Source organism: Euwallacea fornicatus, chromosome 1 (assembly GCF_040115645.1).
Source record: "Euwallacea fornicatus isolate EFF26 chromosome 1, ASM4011564v1, whole genome shotgun sequence".
Classification (NCBI taxonomy): Eukaryota; Metazoa; Arthropoda; class Insecta; order Coleoptera; family Curculionidae; genus Euwallacea; species Euwallacea fornicatus.
The window spans coordinates 1,229,871-1,253,083 of record NC_089541.1 but is presented as its reverse complement, the minus strand read 5'-3'; the positions used below and the strand labels follow the sequence as shown (position 1 = coordinate 1,253,083).

The 23,213-nt window shown below is 37.3% G+C and overlaps 8 protein-coding genes across 15 annotated transcripts in view; 3 read left to right on the top strand and 5 right to left on the bottom strand.

The window, feature by feature from the left end:
• The window catches only part of loh (lonely heart), a 51,645-nt gene extending 46,472 nt beyond the window's left edge, over nt 1-5,173 (top strand). For 3 of the 4 annotated variants that reach the window (XM_066283141.1, XM_066283146.1, XM_066283134.1), the window contains exons 7-15: nt 256-460; nt 1,097-1,266; nt 1,312-1,555; nt 1,608-2,011; nt 2,493-2,703; nt 2,767-2,886; nt 2,944-3,096; nt 3,156-3,386; nt 3,609-5,173. In XM_066283141.1, coding sequence (XP_066139238.1) covers nt 256-460; nt 1,097-1,266; nt 1,312-1,555; nt 1,608-2,011; nt 2,493-2,703; nt 2,767-2,886; nt 2,944-3,096; nt 3,156-3,386; nt 3,609-3,718 — 1,848 coding nt within the window. In that variant the 3' untranslated portion in view covers nt 3,719-5,173. The remainder of the gene's footprint in view (nt 1-255; nt 461-1,096; nt 1,267-1,311; nt 1,556-1,607; nt 2,012-2,492; nt 2,704-2,766; nt 2,887-2,943; nt 3,097-3,155; nt 3,387-3,608) is intronic. The other variant, XM_066283155.1, reaches the window with a different exon arrangement.
• A 1,227-nt stretch (nt 5,174-6,400) lies between these two features.
• Nucleotides 6,401-7,701, bottom strand: LOC136339831 (probable transmembrane reductase CYB561D1). Its single transcript, XM_066283368.1, has 3 exons — nt 7,412-7,701; nt 7,143-7,341; nt 6,401-7,089 (listed from the first exon to the last, which is right to left on the bottom strand). The coding sequence occupies exons 1-3, from the start codon at nt 7,586-7,588 to the stop codon at nt 6,776-6,778; spliced, it is 690 nt and encodes a 229-aa protein (XP_066139465.1). The 5' UTR covers nt 7,589-7,701; the 3' UTR covers nt 6,401-6,775.
• A 779-nt stretch (nt 7,702-8,480) lies between these two features.
• On the bottom strand, nt 8,481-10,598 carry PolI (DNA polymerase iota). Its single transcript, XM_066283248.1, has one exon. The coding sequence runs from the start codon at nt 10,426-10,428 to the stop codon at nt 9,004-9,006; it is 1,425 nt and encodes a 474-aa protein (XP_066139345.1). The 5' UTR covers nt 10,429-10,598; the 3' UTR covers nt 8,481-9,003.
• Nucleotides 10,599-10,971: 373 nt separating this feature from the next.
• On the top strand, nt 10,972-11,913 carry Hsc20 (iron-sulfur cluster co-chaperone protein HscB-like protein, mitochondrial). The gene has a single exon (XM_066283356.1). The coding sequence runs from the start codon at nt 11,094-11,096 to the stop codon at nt 11,826-11,828; it is 735 nt and encodes a 244-aa protein (XP_066139453.1). The 5' UTR covers nt 10,972-11,093; the 3' UTR covers nt 11,829-11,913.
• Nucleotides 11,836-13,205, bottom strand: bisc (biscotti). Its single transcript, XM_066283377.1, has 3 exons — nt 12,761-13,205; nt 12,243-12,324; nt 11,836-12,183 (listed from the first exon to the last, which is right to left on the bottom strand). The coding sequence occupies exons 1-3, from the start codon at nt 12,969-12,971 to the stop codon at nt 11,907-11,909; spliced, it is 570 nt and encodes a 189-aa protein (XP_066139474.1). The 5' UTR covers nt 12,972-13,205; the 3' UTR covers nt 11,836-11,906.
• Nucleotides 13,206-13,606: 401 nt separating this feature from the next.
• LOC136339807 (uncharacterized) lies at nt 13,607-15,311 on the top strand. The gene is made up of 3 exons (XM_066283310.1): nt 13,607-14,599; nt 14,649-15,007; nt 15,064-15,311. Exons 1-3 carry the CDS (start codon nt 13,992-13,994, stop codon nt 15,252-15,254), a joined length of 1,158 nt encoding a protein of 385 aa, XP_066139407.1. The 5' UTR covers nt 13,607-13,991; the 3' UTR covers nt 15,255-15,311.
• LOC136339747 (probable peptidoglycan muropeptide transporter SLC46) lies at nt 15,301-18,498 on the bottom strand. 3 transcript variants are annotated; one of them, XM_066283202.1, is made up of 6 exons: nt 16,948-18,498; nt 16,653-16,894; nt 16,098-16,589; nt 15,801-16,040; nt 15,503-15,746; nt 15,301-15,448 (listed from the first exon to the last, which is right to left on the bottom strand). In XM_066283202.1, the coding sequence occupies exons 1-6, from the start codon at nt 17,106-17,108 to the stop codon at nt 15,340-15,342; spliced, it is 1,488 nt and encodes a 495-aa protein (XP_066139299.1). In that variant the 5' UTR covers nt 17,109-18,498; the 3' UTR covers nt 15,301-15,339. The 3 variants fall into 3 exon arrangements, with proteins under 3 accessions (XP_066139299.1, XP_066139297.1, XP_066139294.1); XM_066283200.1 differs by having other exon boundaries at nt 15,503-16,040; nt 16,948-17,133; nt 17,619-18,498; XM_066283197.1 differs by having other exon boundaries at nt 15,503-16,040.
• A 973-nt stretch (nt 18,499-19,471) lies between these two features.
• On the bottom strand, nt 19,472-22,705 carry LOC136339758 (lysosomal proton-coupled steroid conjugate and bile acid symporter SLC46A3-like). Of its 3 annotated transcripts, XM_066283225.1 has the most exons (5): nt 21,348-22,704; nt 20,405-20,542; nt 20,110-20,353; nt 19,905-20,059; nt 19,472-19,844 (listed from the first exon to the last, which is right to left on the bottom strand). In XM_066283225.1, exons 1-4 carry the CDS (start codon nt 22,363-22,365, stop codon nt 19,933-19,935), a joined length of 1,527 nt encoding a protein of 508 aa, XP_066139322.1. In that variant the 5' UTR covers nt 22,366-22,704; the 3' UTR covers nt 19,472-19,844; nt 19,905-19,932. The 3 variants fall into 3 exon arrangements, with proteins under 3 accessions (XP_066139322.1, XP_066139312.1, XP_066139332.1); XM_066283215.1 differs by having other exon boundaries at nt 19,472-20,059; nt 21,348-22,701; XM_066283235.1 differs by lacking the exon at nt 20,405-20,542 and having other exon boundaries at nt 19,472-20,059; nt 21,348-22,705.
• Between the last annotated feature and the right edge of the window lie 508 nt (nt 22,706-23,213).

Genomic DNA, 23,213 nt, shown 5'->3' with positions numbered 1-23,213 from the left:
ATTTTCTTTCGTGTTTATTTCCACATGTTTTCTCCATTTTCTTTTCCTCTCGTTCGCGTACCCTCAATACGTTTCTTAATTATCCTTCTTCATCACCTATCGACTATGTCCATTCTACTTCCGCCTGTGGCCTGTCAGCCTGTGAGTGGTTCGTACATGATATCAAAACTCATTGCGCCGGGACGTTCACGAACCGACACCCTGTATACACAACAGTAATTATACGTTGTAAAACGCGTTATATCCCCCTTTCAGAGCGTCAACTCACAGGGCGTGGTTGGAGGCAGCGACGACAGCGATCAGCACCAATGCCTGACGTGCCTCCGAGGGGGCTGCAGGACCTTCAACGGCATCTACACCCGTCCAGACCTGCCCCCTGGGTACTCTTTGGTGGTGCAAATCCCTAAAGGCGCTTGTGGGATCCAAGTGCAACAAATAAAACACACTCGAAATATTTTAGGTGAGATTGCATGATGTTGGTGACAAATAATGGTAATAATGGTAATGATGGTAATTATGGTTTCCAATAATAATGTGTTTCATGGATCATTGGAGCGATTATCTTCGCGAAGAAAATCAGTGTTGTTATATAAATAAATGTGCCATTGAAACCTTCGGACCTCCTACGGCGGGGTTCATTCCGATTGGAAGTTAAGGAAATCGGAAAAATGGCTGTTGGAAGAAAAGCGTGTTTTTTCCTGGAAAAATTGAGAAAAGGGTGAATTTAGGAAAACATGGAAAAACTGTTAAAAAACTAGAAAACTGTGCGTCGAACTTGTAGGGGGTGACGGGTCAGGCCGACGAACTCTCCTGGTGGGAGGCTGTTTCGGGGGGTAGGGGGGCGGCAGTTACAAAAAAGTTCCGGTCAGGACGCCCGAGTTCCTAAGCCCGGCACTGGTTATGAGCGATTAGTATTCGATTTTCATCGATAGAAATTTCCTTATCTGTAATTCGCAGTTAGAAATTTTAGACTCAGAGGTGCCATCGAGCACTTTTTTTGCCTTAAATTCGCTTTTTTCCTAATTTTTCGAGCCTCTCTGCCCCGTTGAAACTCTAATTAAGACAGACGCAGGTTTTGATATTCGGCATTTTTCAGCTTTAAAAGTCAGCGATAATATCACCCAAATCCTCAATGGAGACTGGAAATTTAGCCCCAGTAAAACATTCGAGGCTGCAGGCACTAAAATTACCTATGTGAAGCAGGATAGCACTTCCTTGGAGACAATTACAGCCCCAGGGCCCCTAGCTCTATCATTGGACATCATGGTAAATTCCCCCAATACCATAGATTGTAACTCATCTCCCAGATAGATTATAGGATATCAGCAGAACTATGGAGTCAAGTATCGTTACGCTTTGCCGGAGGGATTGCCCCTGATTGCCCCGCCCTTGCTGAGGCGTCCTCAGGAGGACAATTCCACTATTTTCAGCAACCAAAGAGACGACCCTAAACCTTCGATCATTTATCCAGGACCCAGGAAAACGCGCCTGCGAAGGCGCAACTACCACTGGAAAGTCACAGGTTTGACTCAGTGTTCCAAGACTTGCGGAGGGGGTAAGCTGGCGAATTTGCTCGTTGTGAGGTGTCTTGACGAACCCCTACATAGGGACACAAAACTACATTAGACAGTGCTATAGAGTGATCAATCCCACGCACCAAGTGCTTACAAACGAGAAGAGATGCGCTCATTTGGACGCTCCAGCCCTCGCTCCGGTTACTTGTAACGTGGAGCCTTGTCCCAATGCCACTGCCTTCTGGGACGGGATTTGGGGCCAATGTTCAGTGTCCTGTGGAGAGGGAGTGCAGCAGTTTATCCCTCTTTGCAAAAAGGAGGTGGGAGGTAAAATGGTCGTCGTGAGCGACGCACAATGCGGGCACGGCCCCAAGCCATCTCTGCAGACGAGGGCGTGCCAAGAGAGGGAGTGCGACGCATTTAGGGGTTTGAGCGATAATGAGCTGCCGCAGCCAGTGACGACGAAAGAGGAGTGGACGGTGGGGGCGTGGTCTCAGGTAAATAATGATCAGACCGCCTTTTCCAGAAAGGTACCAACGATGTTGCCAAAGGATTTGAGTTAGAGTTTCGAAATTGCTTAGAGATTGAGTTCATAATCGCCCTCAAAAAATCAAATCGTGCACTTGTCGACGTCGAAAACTACAGATTCGGCTCGTCCTTCCAGGGATCCCGGGTGATTCGGGAATACTAATTTAATTAATTTAAAACTGTGATATTTTGAGTCACGTCTTCAATCAAAAATCAGTGAATAGATTATCCACTCAAAAAACAACTGCGTCACTGCAAGTTGAAGATTCGGACTTCTTGAGTTCGGTTCGAACACATTTAACGAAATCAGTAAATTAGATTTACAGGGGTGAAGTGAAAACTGTGCTCGTTTTTAAATACCCTACAGTGGGTGGTCGATGCATTTCTTAAAAAAATCTATATTGCCTGATAATCGTTCTCCTTACGGATATTTTTATATGATTTCCTCAGTGTTCAGTGACATGTGGAAACGGCCACAGAACGCGTTCAGTCGTGTGTCCCTCTGGCCAATGCCACGCAGAAAATCGACCTGTCCACGCCGAATATTGCCACCAAGGGCCGTGTCTCGACTCTTCTCCCTCTCAAACAAGATCTATAGACCAAGGAAATTCACTCTCATCCTGGCTAGTCACAGATTGGTCTCATTGTTCAGTACAATGTGGTGCGTCCCAATTCATCGATCTTTTCCGCATTTCAAGCTTCAATTCTTGATTGTTTTCATCAGGAATAGGAAATCAAAGCCGATTCGTCTTGTGCGAACACGACCACTGCAGTCCGGACTCGAAGCCGGAAACCTCAAGGTCCTGCTCTAGCGAAAAACATTGTGACGGACAATGGTTTGCAGGTGCGAATCGACAACATAAAAAAATATATTTATTTTTTTTTTAATACGTCTGTTAAGGTCCCTGGGGAGAGTGTTCGGATTCGTGCAACGGCCTAGCGACACAGAAGAGAGAAGTCCTATGCATCGCCCGTATACGAGGAGTTTCCCATATTACCAATGAGATGGTTTGTCCCGTAGCTTCTAGACCATACGAAGAGCAGTCCTGTTACGGTAAAAATATCCAGTTTGGTATGTGGGATTCTCTTTAAAAAATTTATTTTGGAAAATAGGTTTGTGCCCTCCTCAATGGTTCACGGGCGACTGGGGCAAGTGCGAAGGTGCATGCCCCTCAGGTGTGCAACGTCGCGAGGTCAAATGTCTGGACATAGACAAAAGAGCTTCTAATGCCTGTCCAGAGGACAAAATCCCGGCAGCCAAGAGGCCGTGCGCCTGTGAACCGCAGCATAGAGAAAACAGGGACAGCTTCAGTTTTCGTTTGGCCCAGGATGAGCCGGTAGATCGTATGTACAGAATAATCTTAATCCAGCCCATTTTATACACCTTTTACTATCAGGTGATATCATAACTACACATTCGTCATTTTGTCGTAATAACCCCACACCACTTCGTCGTCTTATCACATGCACCGTTTAGTTATTACAGACAATTCAGTTTTAAAATAAAATTATTAATGGAACCGTTCTAAACAAACTTTATTTCATTAATTTGTGTTTTTTTTACAGGTTCCTGCGTAGATAAAATCCAAAAGTGTCGATTGGCCGTGCAAGCTCGCCTCTGCAGTTACTCGTTCTACACGAAAAACTGTTGCGAATCGTGTAGGAGGACGCAGTAAGATTACGTTTAAGCCTCGCTAGGAATATGAATTAGATGGAGGTGGTTTAGACATCTTCGGAGAATCTGGAACTGATAGACTTACTAACAAATTATCGTATTTTAAGACGCGAAGTTTCATTGGTCGTTGCTCGACGCAACGAAGGATGAAGCGATATTTTAGAAAAATTTAGTTATTATAATATCATATTTAAAACGAATGAAAGGATTTATCGGTGTGGTATGAAAGTAAGCTAGCTATGTGTGTTTTAGGACCTGAAATTGTATTACACTCGATTTAGTATTTTCTATTAGATGTACATTTCAGGCTTAGCACCAGGAGCATACTCTAAAAATTGTAATTTAGTTGTCTGTGATTGTTTCTATATAATACATAAAATGAGCAGTAGCTTAGACGTTAACTAAATATCAACACATATTCTATATATATGTATATAGGTGTACGTATATATAAAATATACATAGCCAAACTGCCATCTATTAGAAATAGAGCATGCTCGAAATTAAATTTTTCACAAAATGAATTTTACAAAAAAAATCTCTCCTGTTCTTTTAATTCCCTTGCTTTCTGTATGGCGTCGCCACCAACTACAAGTTCAAATTCATATGTCGTTGGTGGCGGCACCACGTGAATGGCAAGTGAAACAACAACGCAGCGGCGGGCGTCGTTACATCATCAAGTTGCGCATTTTAAATTTAGAAATTTTGAGCTTTTCTATGCACTGCCAGACCTAGGATATTACGTACATGTATGAAAAAGAACATAATTAGTAGAAACCTTAGTTTCATTAGAAAAGCGCGCATGACTAGAGAATAACTTATATTTAATGTGAAAAAAATTTAGATATATCTAAGACTATCACCCTATAAAACCAATTTTGATTAACATAAAAAGTTTAATTTTAATTAATATAAAAACCTCTAACTGCTCTATAAAGGATTTTGACTCGTTACGAGTCAAGTTAAGTCACGTGGCCAAACTTCAAGGGATGATTTTTTGGATGATTATCAGGCGAAAAGTTAATTGAATTTATTTTTAAATTTTAACTTAATTATAAAACGGAATGTACGAGTGTAGTTTGCGTCCTCCAAAATCACGAGAAACTACATCCACCCTCGGATTATGACGTACTGCTTACGAGTCATCGATAGTAGCCGATCCATAATGGTGGAAAACGAAACGGTAGCCCTCGCACTTATCAATCGCCTAATTGCCCCCTGCTTGCACTCACTAAAACTCCATGTGCATAGCAGCGAAAATATTTATGTACAAATGTATACAAATTAATGTAAATCGAAATTCAACAAAAACTGGCCGACACTTACCTCACTGCACCTTATTTATTTCCTTGATGTCACTTAAGAGACCATTAGGTTCATAAAGTTAATGCCTGTGACGTAAAAATGGCGGCTCAAGACGCCGCTGTATGCAGCCTCAAATACATGTGATAAAATTGATTGCGACGTCATGTTGGCGACCCTGCTGCCTATTTTCTTCAAACAGCAACACTGTTTTCAGTTACTTGGGTGAGTTGAACAACTTTTTGATAACATCTTCGCTTTATCATCATGATGGATGTTCGGATTGATTTGTCGTAAAATTCACAGGGGTTAAACATACCTCCTCGCATTTCTGTGTTCCTGATACGAAATGTTGCATTTCCAATAAAACGTTTCGAATATGGTGAATGATTTTGGATTCTTCGGAAACGGATTTAAAATTACCAGGAACTAAATATACCTCTTCGCACTTCTGTGTTCCTAACCCGAAGTGTCCCATTTAGAGTAAAATGTTTTGAATTTGGTGAATAATTTTGGATTTGTTTTTCGGAAGCCCGATTCAAGAACTATCAGGAGCTAAATATACCTCTTCGCATTTCTGTGTTTTTGATACCTACCTAAGTCTATTAGACAAGAAAAAGAAGGGTACAAGAATGTCGTTCGAGTTTGAAACCATTAAAGTCAGCTTAAATAATGCTTGCACCCAGCTCTTGAATAGCGGCAGTTTTTGCTACTACACAATACTCAATTCGACACTTCGTACATGGATGGCATAGGTAAAAGATTACAGATTTCTCTATAAAAAAAAAGGTATAGTCGTGGCGTCGTACAGATGGCGTCACGCCAAGAAATTTAAATGTTTCGGCACATCCATAGCCGATTTTCTACAGAATAGATAGCGATAATACCGCTTGACTTCGTTATCTGATGCCAAAATCAAAAAGCGGTCCAAAAGCGCGATCGAGGTTTTCGGACACGGGCTCGAAATCCTCTGCAAACGCGATATTTTTTAGTGGGTTAAACCCCACACAGACTGGTAATGCAAACTCCAGTACCGTCTTACCGACAAGATTTTTTTTTCCCCGGGGTCACGTACAAAAAAATAGTAGATTTTCAGAGAATTAAGTCGCCTATTATCTCTTCCATTTCGCCACAATTTTTTAATTACTTCAAGATAATCATTGTTGTGGTTTATAGTTAGGATTTTTACACGTGCGTCATACACACGAATCGTATATGTAAAATCAATTCATGGTCAACATAAAATGTGACTAGTAATATTTTAAAATTGTTATGTTTTTTATTTGAAATACAAGAGACTGGTATAACAAAGGCAGGTAAGGAATGAAGAGACAAAGAACTAATAATTCATAAATTAAACACCAAAAGAATAAAATCAAAATCACGAAAACTGTTTATGTTTATTCGAAACACGGTGAAATAGTTAACTTACATCGTCACGCCTCTGATCCTGCTAGAATTATGAGAAACAAGCAACTCAAAAACATACGTACATATCACCATCTTTGTTCAACCCGTAAACACTGCCATTGTCAATTTTAGCCCGTTGGTCTAGTCTGTAGAAAACATGCACATTATATCCATACTAAAACTATACTATCAACAAGCTAGTGCATGTACATTTCCATGAAAACAATGAAAATCAATATTTAGTTATAACTAGACTTCAAATCTCAACTTACATATAATGTACAAATTTACACAAACAATCGCAATATTGCAGTATCTCCATGGCATGCACGTGAAGACCAACAATCTAATTGGAAAAAATCGAATTAATTTGATGATACAAAGAAACTATAGCCCCATTCATAGTCCAGGCTCCCGCCAAAAGAGTCACTATCACGGCTACAAGTCTAGACGCGTAATCCGTGTAATAAACAAACCAATTTGTGTAGTAAGCGTACACTAAACTTATAATTCCTACAGCATAGCCTATGAGGCTCAGGAGATTGTGGATCGCTTTAACCCAAATCAATCGCATCGACAAATACGGATTCACTTCACGATAGTATTTGATCATCAGACCGGAGGGGACGGAGAGAAGGATCAATATGAGAGAAATTAAACCTACATATAGAAAACCTTATCAAAGACGAAGGTTCTTGATTAAATACGTTTACCCGTAATTCCGTGAACAGTGTATAAATGATATCCAGGTTGCAAGTAATGAAAAACCAGGGCGTCACCGACGAGGATCATCAGGGTGGCAACAGTGACCACTACGCCGTGGACGGTGTACTTGGCCGTCCTGGATATCTGCTTGGACCACAATTCGTCGCCGTTAAAAAGCATGATGGATTCGGCCATTAGGGGCAGATACTGCAGAAAAATTCTTCAAGTAATGCGGGCATTTGAATGGGATAAACGCGCGGCGAGTGCAGCCACTTACTCCGAAGGTGCATAACATGATATGCCAAGAAAACCAGTAATTGTAATTTATTATGGCAATCCAACAGGAATACACTACAATTCCGGCGATGCCGAACTTTGTAAGATAGTTGCACGAATATCTCCAAAGGTTTGTGGTTAAATTACCCAAATTTTCACTTTTTTCTGTTGAACTCATGACGACCGACGCGCAAACCTTCTTTATAACGCTCGTATTGACTTTAGCTTGGTGTCTATGTTAAAATACTTGAAGCAAACAGTTTTAAAAAAAGTGGATTTCCCATTATTATCTCTATTTCATCATTCCGAGTAGCCTGGTGATTTATTATAATCGATACTTCTAGTTCAAAATGGCAAGGTTAACCCATTAGCGCCCAGTTTCACATAAATAGGACTCATTCTTTATTTTTATTTTGGACCCCTCCAGAACAAACATAAACAAACACTTTAACAGCAGCATAAACCAATGGACTATAATGACCATAATTTTTTAATTAAACATTTTCAGTTTCTTCTGTGAGTCGAGTAGTGAAGCGTGAAAATTACATTTTTTCGCACTTCACTGTGCGACTCACGGAATCCTCTTTGATTTAAAATTATATTAAATAGAGCATCACAGGTACTGTTTTGTGCAGTGCAAATTAGTTATCTATGCGTGTTTGCGGCATACAGTGAGGGTTTTTTTATCTCTTGTTAGATAGCCGCTCAAGTCGTAATATTTTATCTACGTTTGAATCTACAGGGTGATTCCAAAGTTGGAGTTATCCTCTCACCAGCAAATATGGCTGAAAATATTAAGATTTTTTCCTTTGGCGCTTTTTCGAAGCATCAACAACGGAGATACAAGGTATCAGAATTTTATTAAAAAAATTAAAATTTATTAATAATTGCCAAACCACTTGAGATAATTAAACAAAAAATTTTGCAAGTGTAAATGATAGTCAAATTGCATTGGAACTATCACTTTGATTGTTTTTATCAGAAAATAAGTTAAATTTTTTTTTGTTTGGGCTAAATTTCCAAATAACAACTGAACTTACTTTTACAAAATATGAAAATCAAAATCAACATTTCTTAATTCAATAATTTTTATTTTTAGAAAAATCAGTGGCGTACCATTTCCTTTCAAAAATATTAAACAACTTTTTCATACGCGTGCCATTGGTAAGCTCAAAAATAATTTTATTTTGGTAGACTTAGGGTAAGAATGGGATCATCCCTAAATAAATAAACAAACAGGGGCACCAGCATTAACAAGATCTTTTTTCACTAAACATGCACATCACATGCCAAGAAAACCAGCTGTAGTTCTTGAGGGCAATGGAAAAAATAAAAACAATCAAAATAGACTAAGTAAAATCATGTAACATTTATGATCAAAATTCTACGAAAATTGTTGAGGTCGCTATTGACCAAGACCTCTCCATTTGCAAGGTTTTTTTTTAATTATACCAGAATAAACATGTTGTCCTGATAATTATAATTGCTTTATCAGTGTACCTGACTGAACTTAATCTTATCTGTTCTTTATTTTAAGTATTAAATTTGAATATTAAAAAACACCTTTCTGTCTCAGCCAATAAACTATACAATCTATTGCATCTTGCCTCTCACAACAAAATTCAACAAAGTACCACTTTTCTTTGCCTTCTTAGCATCTTTTAAACCATCCTCTTTCCTTTTATAATCATCCCACAGCTCTTGTTGAACCTCCAAAGGCAACTCTGCAAATACACCTTTATCCACACCTGGGGGACACTGACAATTAGTCTGAAAGCTGTGTGAAGACTCTTGGAGCTTATCAGACTTTGTTGCTCTATCAGCATTATTTCCATGCAAAAACTCAAATAAAGTCCTCTTGCCACTAGGCTTCTCAACTAACTTTGAAAACCCTAGACCTAGCACTCCAATTTTAAAAGGTTGTTTCTTATCAACAGCTTTCCAAAACAAGCTCATGGCCATTGCAACTATCTGTGTTTCATTACTTAAATCCACATTGAACAAACACTGTCTGGTCTCCTTGGGGTCCCCCATTGGGAGTGCTGGGTTATGTCTGCGTAAGCTGACTTTTATCACTTTTGGTACCCTGCCATCCTCTATTAGAAGCTTCAGTAGGCGCTTTGAGAACTCCTTAAATTTCTCTTTCACTTGCTGCTCAGTTACTAAAGGTTTGCCTGAATCCTCTAAACCATAACTTTGAGGTTTCTCTTTTAATTTAACTAGACTCTCATCAGTACCAAAACTAAGGTTGAGTATATTTTCAGCCTTTTCCTTTCCAAATACTTTTTCTAGTTGGGATTTGCTGCAGTTTTGTAACTCAGCAACAGTGGTTATATCAATGGATAATAAGAGCTCTTTAGTGGCATGTCCAACCCAAGGAATTTTGCCCACATTTCCCAAACTAATCATAAGCTCAGGCGCACTATTTGGAAAAATTACAGTTTGCTTATTTGGTTTATGAAGGGAACCAACAATCTTGGCCAAAATTTTGTTATGGGCTATTCCAGCACATGTAGTTAGTTGCAGTTTTTCTAACACAGAATTTCGCATTTGCTGAGCTATTACTGACCCAATAACAAGCCGCTCATGGCATCCACAATCACAGTCAAAACTATTTACATCCCCATATACAAATCCCTCAAGATTTGAATAATCAGCATCTCCCATTCTCTTTGCAACTAATTCAGAAATATCAACAAAGTTCTCATCCAGACCTAAACGTTCTACAAACTGGGAGTACTGACTCAAAAGATCAGTCACCTGTTGGGACACTTGCCGGTATTCATACAAGTCTTCACCTTTAACAAGCACCAAATCGGGGCATAATTTCTTGGCTTCAGGGATGGGCATACACTTTTTGATGCCAAACTGTCGCGCGACATAGTTGCTAGTAACCACTATGGTCTTTTGTTGAATTCCCAGAGGTTGGTGTTTCAGAGCTGGGTTTTTGACCATTTCCACTTGAGCATAGAAGCAATCTATGTCTAGGTGGATTATGGTTCTTGAGTGATCGCTCATGATATCGGAAAAAGTGTTTTAAGATTTAAGCAGCAATTGCTTGGTTTTGTAGAATTTGACCATGTAATAGAAATAATATGCGATTAAGATTCCTGATAACGGACGTTAAAATTGATCGGATTCAAAAAAACGTTTAATAAAAACGCAAAACTTGAGAAAAAAAATATAGTTGACAAAAAGTATTTTCAAACAAAAACTACACTTGTTAGATCGAGGGTACGTAGAAAAGGTCGACAATGAATAAAAAAAACAATACATTTTCAAACTACAAGGGGTTAAATTAATAAAAAATAATATTTTGACATTTCCAGCAAAACAGTGATTATGGATAACAATACAGAATCCTTCATCCAATAAAGTACAATTTTGAATAAGATTTCACATTTGTAAAGACTAATTGAGGCATACCATACAAAACTCCACTGAGACAAAAACCTCTATCAGAAAACGTTAATATCGTATTTTACATTGTCTACAAAGTTGACCGATTTTTTTCGTATGGAGTATTTCGTATTATTGACAATAAGAAATTCTAAACATGACAACATCGCACTTATAACCAAATTGCAAAAATCAGCAGTTTGTGTTTATTTACATTTTGTTTCAAATTGGTACAATTCCGCAATTATTATCACAAATTAAATCTTTTTACGTTAGTTACAACGATGTATCTCTTTAATAAGCTAAGATATCTTTCCCCAATTTTGCAATCCAGCTCTTTCGAACGTTTTCACACTCTCAAAACCTTAATTAAACCATTTACTATAACATCCTATAAGAATGCATCTCAAAGATTCAACCAGAATGTGTGCTGGAAATGCGGCCTGGAGAGGAAAAACGCAGCGAACGTCTTCTGCGAAGAATGCAATGTGATCCAAAACCCCCAAGAAACTCACAATTACTTCAAAGTGTTTAATTTGGAAGAGAGATTTAATCTAGACACTAAAGAACTGAAGGACAAGTATCGAAAATTGCAAAGCTATTTACATCCAGACAAATTCAGCACTAAGAGCAATGAAGAGAAGGAAATTTCGGCGAATTATTCTTCATTAGTCAACAAAGCTTATAATAGCTTGCAGGTCCCATTAAGGCGTGCAGAGCATTTGCTTGATTTGAAAGGGAATTCCCTAGAAGAAGGACAAACTGTTGATGATCCAGAGTTCTTAATGGTAATGATGGAGCTCAATGAGGAGCTGGAAAATACTAATGATGTGGAGCAGCTTAAAAAACTTGAAGTAAAAAATCGCAACCAATTGGAAAAAATTACTAAAAATATAGATGAGTGTTTCAGAAATAATGACTTAAAGCAGGCAAAACATTATGTAATTAAAATGAAGTATTATTCGAGTTTAGGAAATAGGATAAATGCACTAATGCGTGAACTAGGTGTTATAGATTAAGGACCAATAATAAAACAAAATTTATTTTAACATATTAAGCTGAATTGTGATACACAAAACTAATAAAGACATCTGTTTCTACCAATTATCTTGTCTTAATCTATAAGTGGAATTATCACTGTAAATCACCTCCACTCCAGGCCCATAAAAGGGCATCACATAGGCAGACCCATCTTGAGGCCCTACTACCTGGGTAGAAATTAAAATGATGTCAACAAGTTGGCCCAGAAACATGAAACCCAAAGTGCAAAATTTGGCCAAACCTATGGCTGGATAACCTAAATAAAACCTATCAATGCCGAACATTCCCAGAAAGATTGAAAGCAGCAAAGAAGTTTCAAATGAGTAGCCATTACTAAAATGAGAGTTTAGGACTTAAAGTTCTGTAAGGAAACTACTTGGAATCCAACTTACGTCCATTTACAGGAAACTTCTTTTGTGAAGGTTCGATTATAGGTTTCTTGGCAAGTAAGGCCTTCCACTGCTAGGCAATTAACTATATATATAAAGTATCAAATCAATGGAAAAAAAATTTCAACTTAAAACTATACTTTTTTTCAACCTCTGATTATGTTTCAGAGCATATTGTAAGAACCAAAATAATTGGTTCACAAATTCATCACAGCCTTAGCAAAGTGTATAGTGAAAGCTTTATGTTCAGGGTCCTAGTGGTAGTGAACAAAGGTCATATGTCCAAGTCTACCATTACTGAAGACCTGATTAAATATGTGGTTCATTTAGTGCTACAAATTCAATCAAGTCTTCAGTGATTAATTTTTTATGAATTTCTACAATGACACACTCTTCTGCATCTAGAAAACATATCAGACTTCTCAATTTGATGTATGTTGTTTTTATCTTGAAGCACAACCAGAGGTGTTAAAAAACCCCACATATTACACTGTTTTCTAAAAAATACTCTTAAAACTTACTTTTTGCTTTATTTTCTTTGGTGCAACCTCGAATTTGCTGAGTTTTAGGGTCCACTAGATCATATGAAGGATCTGGACATAAAAACTGGCCCATGCGTAATGTGCTACAGTCAATAAATTTTCCAGGTATCATTTCTACCGTGGTACCTTCCCCATTGTTAGTAGGGAGCAAGGAGGCACAAAAAAAAGTTACAATAACTAGTCTAAACATTATTTAAATTGTGGAAATATTGACACTTGGAAATTTATACTCTCGAATAAAGTTCATATCTTAGGGCACTAATCACGTGTATGATCTATAATTATACATTGTCTTTACTACTACTACTACTACTACATCTTAAAAGGGGTCGTGCACTGTGGTTAATAGCGAAAATGATCAGTTTTCTCTGAGTTCGTAAAATATGTAAAGAGGTTAATTAAATTGTAAAACGTAAATAAACTTGATGACTGATGACAGAATATAGTATAACCCAAAAAAAAAAAATTATATAAACAGCAAAATAGTGAAAGTGGCAACGTCGCCAGTAGTTCTTACAATCCTAACATTATATAGGCAAAAAACTTTATTAATAGTAGTTGCCTTTTATATTCAAAAACTCAAAGTAACATGGATTTATTTCTATTTTAGAATTAGAAATACGTCTACAGATGTCTAACGTATGCATCAAATTTTACATTTAAAGTACATTTCATGGATTTAATATATCGCGAGATTATATTTTATTTTCGAAATTGTTATAAGGAATATTTATTTAAGCGAGGTTTGCGATATAGCAAATGAAAATTTTAAATAGCAAAATACTAGTGCACTTAATTATGCAATAATTATGAAGTTCAAGAATGTTGTGTTAGGCAAAAGTAGCATCAATAAAAGCAGTAATAAACAGATATATCGTATTAATAATATGATTTAAACAAAATTATTAAACTTAACTGATCATAATAGTTTATATGACCCCACCCACACTCTTACCAAATTGTACGTCTACGTATTGATGTAGTTGAATGATCTAAAACAAGATTGTATTCCAAATTTAATATTTTTTCAAACTTAACCTCACTTTACTTAAATAATTTGTTTAGGGGAATGTTTATATCAATATGAATCGTTGTTATTCTCTTGATTAATCAAGTTCCTCTAACAAATAATAAAACTGAAAAACTATTTCCCATACACCTAAAAATTGTAAAAGTTCTTAAATGAACATTAATTGAAATATATAGCTATATGGCCTTTCAAGCCACAAGACACATAGGACCGTTAAGCTCAATGGTTTTTCTGGCATCAAGAAAGCTACAGTTCATATACCCTTCATTCATACATCAGCGGACCGATGAAGAAGACAATAGCCCATTGGACACCTTCACATCTAAACTTGTACAAAATAAAAGTAGCAAGTGGATAAGACGTAAAGCCTTGGCCCAAAGTCACGCTGCAAAAACCTCAACAACTGACTCTTTTTCCATGAAAAACTCTCTCAACACAATACAACATATGGATATTGAGAGTATAAATGGCTTATTTCAACAAGCAATTGATTATGACGACTGGAAAGGGTTAATTGAGCTGACGAAACAATGTGTAGAATGTGATAAAGTTCCTTCATTGGCTGTGCTCTTAAATTCAGTCCCTCTATGCTCTTATAATGGTGACAAAGATACAATAATATGGATTGCTCAACTGTGTGAAAAGATTCAACCAGAATTTCTTGAGGAAAACTCCAATTTTGAGCACTATATTGCTGAAGCTATATGGGTTAAGGGAAATATTGCAAAGTCTCTGAAGACTTTTGAGAAAGTTTATAAAGAGAATGTTTACCTGAGGAGGAGGATTAGGTAAGAGTAAAATACCTACACAGTGTATTATTTGGGAGCATCTGTTTAGGAACATTTTAGAACATTTGATTTTAAGCAGTATTGCAAACCACAGTGAAGCAAGTCTTGTCTCTTTAATAAATTTCTCAGAGATGCTAATTAGAGACCATAATGATTACTTTACATTGGGCTGCCTGTGGCAGGCTTGTATTCTCAGTAAATGGTTTTCTGACCAACAAATTGCATTAGGCTTTCTTGATAAGTATCCAGGCTTATGCAGGGTTATAGAAAATAAAGTTTCTTATATTGTTAAAGCTGCTCTTCAGCAACATGACACTGAAATGGTCTATCGGTTAATTGAGGTCTTATTGAGGCTCAAGATGGATTCTGAGGTGTATCAGGCAATTTTATCCCTCATTGATTATTGGAGTAAGTGCAAAATAGGTATAAAGGTTTTTGATATTCTAAGTGAAGGGTTGTTGTAGTTCAACAAGGGGATTTGAGACAGTGTAGGGAGATTATCTACTGGAGTTTGCAGAATAATGTTAAGCTCCCTGCAGTGTACAACAATGAGAAATTGGTTAAAATGTTTTCTAAAGACGCCGTGGATATTAGGCTTAAGTTGAGTCAGCAAGAGAAGAAGAAAATGCTGCCTATTACCGAGTATAAATTTTAGTTTTTTGTAGATATATTTATATTTGTAAATAATTGAATATAATTTTATCACAGATAAGCTTCAAAGGTTTTTTTTCTCATTTCAATCACAAGTGAATTGTTTCTATCACTTTCTCGTTAAAGATTGTTGGGTTCTCTGGGTGTGGAGGAACAATACTAATATCTTTTTTCCCAAAAATCCTTATATATATCGCCCTAAAAGATTTATTATTGTTTAATTGAAATTAAAGGCAAATACGTTGCACTTACACTACAAAACAGGCACACACACCGTACAGAAAAATGCTGAAAAAGAAAAATGTAGCAGGAAATGTATTCAAGGTTTTAAAATAGATTATTTTATTGTAAATCGGGACAAACGCCGCAGGTGCTAAAACATCGCAAATCCCCAACAGCGACTGAGCCTTTCCTACATCATTTTTAGCCACAATTTTAGTGGCTAAAGATTTTTTGGCAGTTCTGTACATTCTGGTAACAGCACTAACGGCCACACCTAATACAAATGCGTCTAGTTTAGCAGCTATATTATAAAATATGTTAATCTTACCAGCATAAAATAATTGAGGAGTTTCGGCCAAACCGAAAAAGATGTTTGTGACAATTTTATTAGCTATGGCAATTAGAAGTATAATTGAATCACTGAAGTGGAACACCTTGGTGAATAATGGAACTCCAAAGAGGTGCCCTCCGAGGGCTACTAGGGAGTTAACAGTTAAGAAGTAGCTGTACTCTAATGGTGTCCATTGAAAGACGTTTTGGGTGTATAAAAATAGAACATTGCTTTCCCCTACATTATTATACGACAAGAAATATTTCATCTACGAAAAAGCAATAAAAAACCTACCATCAAATGCAGCTCTCTGCAAAAATGCCATCAAAACCAGCAGCCAAACCAACAACCTATCATTCTCTTCCCCCTTTTTCCGCAATAGCAATTTAAAAGTCTCTTTCGCATGCTCAGGATCGAACATGTCCACCAACACGCACCACTCAAACTTTTTCGATCGATCCTTCTGAGTCTCTTTAATCCATAACGCTCCATATAATAACGCTGTGAAATGCAGTACCGCAGAAACAGTTAAGACACTCAAATACCCGGCTTTCACAAACAAAATCCCGCTGAATGATTGCACCGTGGGTAACACTACACTGATCACTATTTGCACAACTCCCAGGCGTAATGTTCGCATTTTTACTGAACTAATATCCGCGATGTAGGCAGTTGTGGCCATCACCAGCATGGTTTGTCCCCCTAGGAGGGAAGGTATGATTTTTTGGGATATTCCTTGAATCTCTAGGGGGAGCTGCGTCATGAATATAGTGCACATGATGCAGCCTAATACACACATATATAGTGTTCATTGCAAACGACTGTTGCGGGGAATTACGCGAAACCTACCAACTACACCAAAAAGCTCTCCCACTAAAGGCATCAACAGGAAGGGCTTGCGCCACTTGTGCCTATCACTGAATGAACCTAAAAACAACACCAAAATCAAAGGAGTAAAGCTTTGCACTGGCTGCTGCCAGGAGTGCATGGTGCTGATCACTCTCTGCACCTCTTCGTTTTCTGATTTGTGCTGCGAGTAGTTTCCACTGAGTATTGCCTTGCAGATGTCCGAATCGTAGCTCAGATTGACCCTTAAATTCCCTCCGTTGCATCGAAAACTCTGTGCATATACCCTGTTTCTTACTTGCACGCTTTTTCAAACTCCAAATTGTCCAAAGCCGGTTTTGAAACAAACAAAGCCATTTGGTAGCAGGCGATCAAAGGCTCCACGGTGATCACTTCTTTCAGGCGTTTGATTTTGTCCTTAAAAGTGCGTTTAGGGATTTTCAGCTTTTCCGCACACATGCTATACAGTATAATGCGCTGAATGCTGAAAGATATTCCAAACCTGAGGATGAGAAAGGTCAAGTTCAACTAGGCTAAAAGACAGCGCTCCAGTTAGATAGGTATAGGTAAGTGTGTGTAGTGGGTGACGGTATGGTATATATGACAGAGGTACAGATCTGAGTTGTTCTGCGATAAGTTTTGCCCTCGAGAAGGAACGATACTGATGGAGAGATAAGAAATGTCCTAGGGGGAATATGTAGAATTCAGCTTCAGCCTTCAGCTTTTAAAAATTACGATTGTATAAGTTTTTTAAGCGGTGAACAAACAATAGGATTTCATGTTTTTGTGATGATTCGCATTTTCATCCGAAGCGTGTAATTACAATGAGTGGAAGAAAAAAAAACGGTGTATTAAGAGTTATGATTCAGAGAAGAATCTAACGGTTAACGTCACAAATCAAATTAGAAAACTGAATTTTTATGAAGTTTTATTCAAGAAATATTTAATCACTAATCATTTGGCACTTACCCTTATTAGTTTCTGCCCAGTTTTTGCCTCATAATTATTAATTTCGCGAAATTCTCTGAAAACACAAACTTCTTCCGTATTGTCTAGCCATTCAATGGAAAACGACAATTCATCATGGAGCTTACCACATGCTTATTGAAACCGTTATTATTTCCTAATCGGACAAGTTGTTAGCGGTGCATACTGATTTTGCATTATTCTCTATCTCCCCTTGGTCAGTTCGGGTTAAAGATAAGTAAACAACTTAAATGGGCACTATAATAACAATAGTTCAATGATCATTTATAATTTATTTGTCGTCGCTCTTGACGGTAAGAAGTGGAGTTTTATACTTCTGAACGCACAAGAAAACGAAATATACCGATCCCGCTTTTAAATCATTTTCCCTCTTATTTTCCATTTTATAATAAAACTAGCATAATCGCTTTAGCAAAAATGTATATTGACAAATGGTGATTAACAATCGCTGCACAAGCCGGGATCAATTAAACGGAATTTAATAACACGGGAAAAACGTTCAAAATTGCGACAGGAGTCGCGAAAAGAGGAAATAAGTGGACCAGTGGAATGACAAACCTTTAACAAGAAGGCTGTTATTGAACATTCCCTGCGGGCCACTGCCGGTTTAACTTGATCGTGACGACACAGCGGAGCGATTCGGATGTTTAAAATGTCCTTTTAATTGCAAAATATATAATAAAATCAATCAGAGTAACATAATTTTAATAGCGAAATCCCGCTTACTAAAGTCCAAAAATGCCAATTCACGTCGCACACCACCACTTTTATCAAGGCGCAAACCGATTTTTGAGACACTCTGTAGGTTACGAACTGTCACTCCACTCTGTAACTTCCACTTGCAACAAGCAAACAATAGACAGAATGAACGCAGGAGCATCAGACACCACCGGCAAAGTGGACCAGCAAAATAACCAACTCTCTCTTTACGGCATCTTGAAGCGAAATTTATAATTGTTTTATACTCTGGAACAGCTTTTCGTTGAAATTAACACAATAAAAACTAACAAGAGTTTCATATTTATCTTTAGGACTAAAATTGGTGTTTACTAAATGAAACAACTGTTGAAAATTGTCTTTTTTGGGATTTCGGAAATTAACTCCAAGGACTAAGTTAAGCCCAAAGACCTGCATTTTATAGCTTTAGTTTTTGCAAGGGCGAATCCAGGTATAAAAACCTTCCTTTTTTCGGTTATTGTCTGTGTATTTCTTTCACCGAATTAAGTTAGTTTTACTTGTATCTTCAACCAACTCGTTTAATTTCAACAACGCGAAATATGTAATAATAAATAGTCACGGAGTCCATCAAGGCAACACTTTGTGTGTCTGTCTGTAGGTTACACCTCAACATTCAAATGTTTAAACTTCCCTTCAACAATTGCGAACAATTCCGCAGGGAAAAACTCTCAAAAACTGGCAAAATAAAAAAAAACGCGTTCATTATTTAGTATTTTCCTGATTGACAAATTCAATAGTTTACAGTGTACAGGAAATGTGGCAACGTCATAATGGTGAGCCCTTCAGTCGCCATTTTGTCCCCTTTCTTCATTAACTTATTTTGAATATAATTACATTAATAAATATTTAATATAATTTGAAATCGGCTTTTTCAAGAAAATATTAAGTAAAACAGTATAGTAATATTCCTTTTCGGTTTTTGTGGCTCTTAGGTTACCCACGCTGTTCGTTTTCACGATTCTTTTGAAGCGACATCATTTTCGACCCTATTAAAAATACCTTCTTACGTAATTAGAAGGTGAATTAAAGTAGAATTTTTGGGAATTTCTGTAGGTTTCATAGGTACCCGCCAACTTTTAATACTTAAACAATTCAAGTTTCACTTAGACCCGTGTATTTACAAATCTATTTCAATTAAATAAACTCCAAAAAAAAACACAATTCATATTAAAAAATATTTAAGAAATAAAAAAAATTCTATACCGTGTGTCTCAGATTTTATGTGCCAGCAATTAATTACCTTCATGCCTACTAGAAATAGAAGAATTCACTTGACAGTTTTAAATATATGGGGTGGCTCAAAAAAGTTCAACAAATTTAAAGAATTGTCTACAAATGTGAGTTTTACATTCCGTATGTGTAAAATTATGTCCGGCCGAAACGTCCATTGAATTTTGTATATAAATCGTTTTTCCAAGTGTGAGTTTCTGAGGCAACTGCGGTCACATAAGATCTGGGACATCCTGCATGCTATAAAAATATCTCACAGTCAAATCGTCTCTTATTTGGTATTCCTCACTTCATCGATACCTCAAAATTTATTCAAAAATAGGCCACTTTACATGTGAGTAACCTGAATCTCCTCCATCGGCACCGGTTTCTCGTACGCAACTTCATTATTCTTGATTTCATTCGTCTCGTTACTCTTCAGTGACATTTTCTGTTTGTGTCTTACATACATCCATCTAAAAACATTTGTATAATTACCCAATTAATACTCCAATGAAACACTTACACTATAACCACTAGATAGAGCGCATAGAGAATCGCGCTAAAGTAGAAAAACGCCGAAGGCAGAAATTCGTACGTCTTAGTGTATATTCCGATATTGTAGACAGGGCCTGATATCGCAGGCCCAATTACCTCCATTATACCGAAAAGGGACTGCGCCTTGCCTAAATCATTTTCGGACACCACTTTAGTGGCCAATGAGCGTAATGATATGGCGGTTACTCCAGTGATAAAACTCACGGCCGCACCTATAATATTTATTAGAAAATGTGACCTCATAGTATTGTTTCAGCACCTACCTACATACATTAACACGCTATCCTTGGCCAGCCCGAAGAAAACATTGCATATGATTTTGTCCACAAAGGTCAAGAGAAGAATGACCAAGTCGTGTAACTTCAGTATTTTTGTGAACAACGGCACTGCCACTATGGTGCCTAAAAGCCACAAAAATTGGAAATAATGTTATTGCGTCATTCTTAAAGGCATTTATTGCCGATTAATTGATTATTGTATAGATACAGGAAACGTTTATTTGCATTTAGTAGCAGTGGCGGTTCTATGCATTTTTCAGAAATTATTTTTCTCCCATGACGTCTCTTTGTTATAAATTGGCTTCTGTACGTCCGTGTTATTAATATATATAGATATGTTCTATGTGATACAAGTATAGATGGAAATGTACGCTACTCTTAATTAAAATTGACTGAGAATAACATTTGCTCCCCATTAGGGCCTCGGATAAAAATTTCTTGACATTTTGATGACAAAATCTATTAGAATCCTACAAAGAAAAGATTCACCTAAATAAAGATCTTTCAAATTATAAAGTTTTTTTCGTTGCGAAAAGGGACTGTTAGACATCTTCTTCAACACTCAACAAGAACTTTTTATGAATAGTTCGTGTATCAGGGTCAGTTTTAAAATGCAACTACGTTCCAGATTTGTTTCTTCCATTTGTTATGTTGTTGACTGGTTCTTACTTAAATATTGTTTTTGTTTTAGTATTTTCATTGGTGCTCATCGTTGCAAATCTAATTTTTCTGGAGAACCCAAATCTTTTGATAACACGTCCGCCACTGATCAGTTTTTTAAATAAGTATAAAAAGAGAAAACTGGTTTGCGTGCTGGCAATAATAATCATAGGAATTCTAATTGTCATATAAATGGCATTAATTACTTGTAAAAACAAAAATATCAAGATAATATTGACATAATTACTAAATAAAAAAAGATACTTACCCACCAAGTGTATTAAAGTATTTGCGGTGAGAAACGACGTATACTCCACAACGTTCCAATTCAAAAATTTTTTGGTGTACAAGAAAAATATAGTTTCTTCCCCTACATTCACCATTGAATAAACGAACATGCCAATGAGCAGCAACACTACAAACAACCTGTTATTTTCCTTGTCCTTCTTGAGTAACAGTTTAAAGGTCTCAATAGCATGCTTAGGATCAAACATATCGGCCAGAAAATGTTTCTTATTTGTTTCTATGACAGGTCTTTTAGGTTCTTTAATCCAAAACGCCCCGTATATTATACCGAAACCATAGAGAAATCCTGCAATTAGCAGGACACTAGTGTACCCGATCGCCTCGAACAGGACAGCACTAAAAGACTGGAAGATGGGAACGCAGGCGTTCATTACTATCTGCACTATTCCCACCCTCAAAGTTCGCATTTCCAGGGTGCTCACATCGGCGATGTATGCGAAAACTGCCATGACCAACATCGTTTGTCCTCCAAACAAGGAAGGGATGACCGTCTGAAAGACTGCAAAGACCTCTAGGGATAGTTGCTTCATGAAGATTACAGAGAGAATGCAGCCTGCGACAGAGAACAATTCCCCAATTAGAGGAAGCAGCAAAAAGGGTTTCCTGAGTCTGTGTCTATCACTATAGGACCCGAGAAACAGCACTAAAATCAAGGGCATAATGCTTTGAACCGGGGTCTGCCAAGACTGCACTTTGGTAATTAGAATCTGCACTTCCGTCCCTTGATTTGAAAACTGCGCTCCATCCCCATTAACAATGTTGTCACACACTGTATCGTTAAGGGCTAAATTAGCCCTGCAACTCTTGTCGTATTGCAGGATTAGCACAGCGGGTTTCACCAGGATAGCGGAAATGATATAGGCGGCAATTAGGGGTTCTATAGTGACCACTTCCTTGATGTAGAACAAGCGCTCCTTGACCGACATCTGCTTGAATAACTTTGTCTCGTCTTGGGTTACCAAATCAGCTGTAGATTCCATTTTTTCGCGTATGTACACAACAATTAATAAACAACAACTAGATGTGGTGGAGACCGCATCGCGAGGTTCAAGAGCGGAGAGAAAGGGATTCAGGAACTGAATAATTTAATGAAGATTCTGGGAAAACCAGTTTGAAGAGCGACCTTAGAAGATGCGCAGGTATTTACGACCAAAGAGAAAAACAGATCCGACCACGTAATCAGATGTATAGTTGTGGTGTTACAAAGGTCGTTCGTTGGGTGCAGGCCGGTTTGAACCTTTGATAGACTGCTATAAACTTATTGTGCAAAAAAGTCACGTTAAATGTTTAGATTAAATAGAGTGGTTTATGCGACATCAGCAATTATTGGCGTTATCTCGCAAAAAACTAAGAGCTTTTAGTAAGTAATTGACCACGCGCGATACCATTGCGAAGTTGGAAATTGTAAAGGATAATTTATGAATACCAGAAACAAGCTGCAGGCCTCATAAATTAAATTTTGTTGGGGAAAAACAAAAATGAAAAGCTTGTTCGTTAATTATGTTCAACACCGCGTGTCTTCGGTGTCCCTTATAGTATCGAGGATAAAGCAAAAAGTTCCATTTGCATGGGCTCTATAAAGAACTGGGAAGCGTACAGGGGACTTTAAAATAACTAATATATTACAAAAATTGGCAATTCCTGGGGTATGAGCCGTAATTTTCAAATATTATTTTTCCATATTAGATAGATTCTCTTACTGATGAGATTCCCATAAAAATATCCGATTTGAACCACCATGTCCAAATAGCAGAGATTGAGAAGTGATCGTATCGTGGCCCAAATATTGTATAATATCACATAAACCCTGAATTTACTTCCAACAAAG

What these genes read in the sequence shown, in the direction of transcription:
- LOC136339831 (XM_066283368.1), bottom strand. Translation starts at nt 7,588, where the DNA reads ATGAGTTCAACAGAAAAAAGTGAAAATTTGGGTAATTTAACCACAAAC. An exon ending in TCATGTTATGCACCTTCGGA is followed by an intron (nt 7,342 to 7,411) that starts GTAAGTGGCTGC and finishes ATTTTTCTGCAG; the next exon opens with TATCTGCCCCTAATGGCCGA. An exon ending in CACTGTTCACGGAATTACGG is followed by an intron (nt 7,090 to 7,142) that starts GTAAACGTATTT and finishes TTCTATATGTAG; the next exon opens with GTTTAATTTCTCTCATATTG.
- PolI (XM_066283248.1), bottom strand. Translation starts at nt 10,428, where the DNA reads ATGAGCGATCACTCAAGAACCATAATCCACCTAGACATAGATTGCTTC.
- Hsc20 (XM_066283356.1), top strand. Translation starts at nt 11,094, where the DNA reads ATGTATCTCTTTAATAAGCTAAGATATCTTTCCCCAATTTTGCAATCC.
- bisc (XM_066283377.1), bottom strand. Translation starts at nt 12,971, where the DNA reads ATGTTTAGACTAGTTATTGTAACTTTTTTTTGTGCCTCCTTGCTCCCT. An exon ending in CAAAGAAAATAAAGCAAAAA is followed by an intron (nt 12,325 to 12,760) that starts GTAAGTTTTAAG and finishes TTATATATATAG; the next exon opens with TTAATTGCCTAGCAGTGGAA. An exon ending in GAAGTTTCCTGTAAATGGAC is followed by an intron (nt 12,184 to 12,242) that starts GTAAGTTGGATT and finishes CTCTCATTTTAG; the next exon opens with TAATGGCTACTCATTTGAAA.
- LOC136339807 (XM_066283310.1), top strand. Translation starts at nt 13,992, where the DNA reads ATGGCCTTTCAAGCCACAAGACACATAGGACCGTTAAGCTCAATGGTT. An exon ending in TACCTGAGGAGGAGGATTAG is followed by an intron (nt 14,600 to 14,648) that starts GTAAGAGTAAAA and finishes GCATCTGTTTAG; the next exon opens with GAACATTTTAGAACATTTGA. An exon ending in ATCCCTCATTGATTATTGGA is followed by an intron (nt 15,008 to 15,063) that starts GTAAGTGCAAAA and finishes GGGTTGTTGTAG; the next exon opens with TTCAACAAGGGGATTTGAGA.
- LOC136339747 (XM_066283197.1), bottom strand. Translation starts at nt 17,108, where the DNA reads ATGTGTGCGGAAAAGCTGAAAATCCCTAAACGCACTTTTAAGGACAAA. An exon ending in GAGTTTGAAAAAGCGTGCAA is followed by an intron (nt 16,895 to 16,947) that starts GTAAGAAACAGG and finishes AGGGAATTTAAG; the next exon opens with GGTCAATCTGAGCTACGATT. An exon ending in AGAGCTTTTTGGTGTAGTTG is followed by an intron (nt 16,590 to 16,652) that starts GTAGGTTTCGCG and finishes TGTGTGTATTAG; the next exon opens with GCTGCATCATGTGCACTATA.
- LOC136339758 (XM_066283225.1), bottom strand. Translation starts at nt 22,365, where the DNA reads ATGGAATCTACAGCTGATTTGGTAACCCAAGACGAGACAAAGTTATTC. An exon ending in TACTTTAATACACTTGGTGG is followed by an intron (nt 20,543 to 21,347) that starts GTAAGTATCTTT and finishes TGTGGCTTTTAG; the next exon opens with GCACCATAGTGGCAGTGCCG. An exon ending in TAGCGTGTTAATGTATGTAG is followed by an intron (nt 20,354 to 20,404) that starts GTAGGTGCTGAA and finishes TAAATATTATAG; the next exon opens with GTGCGGCCGTGAGTTTTATC.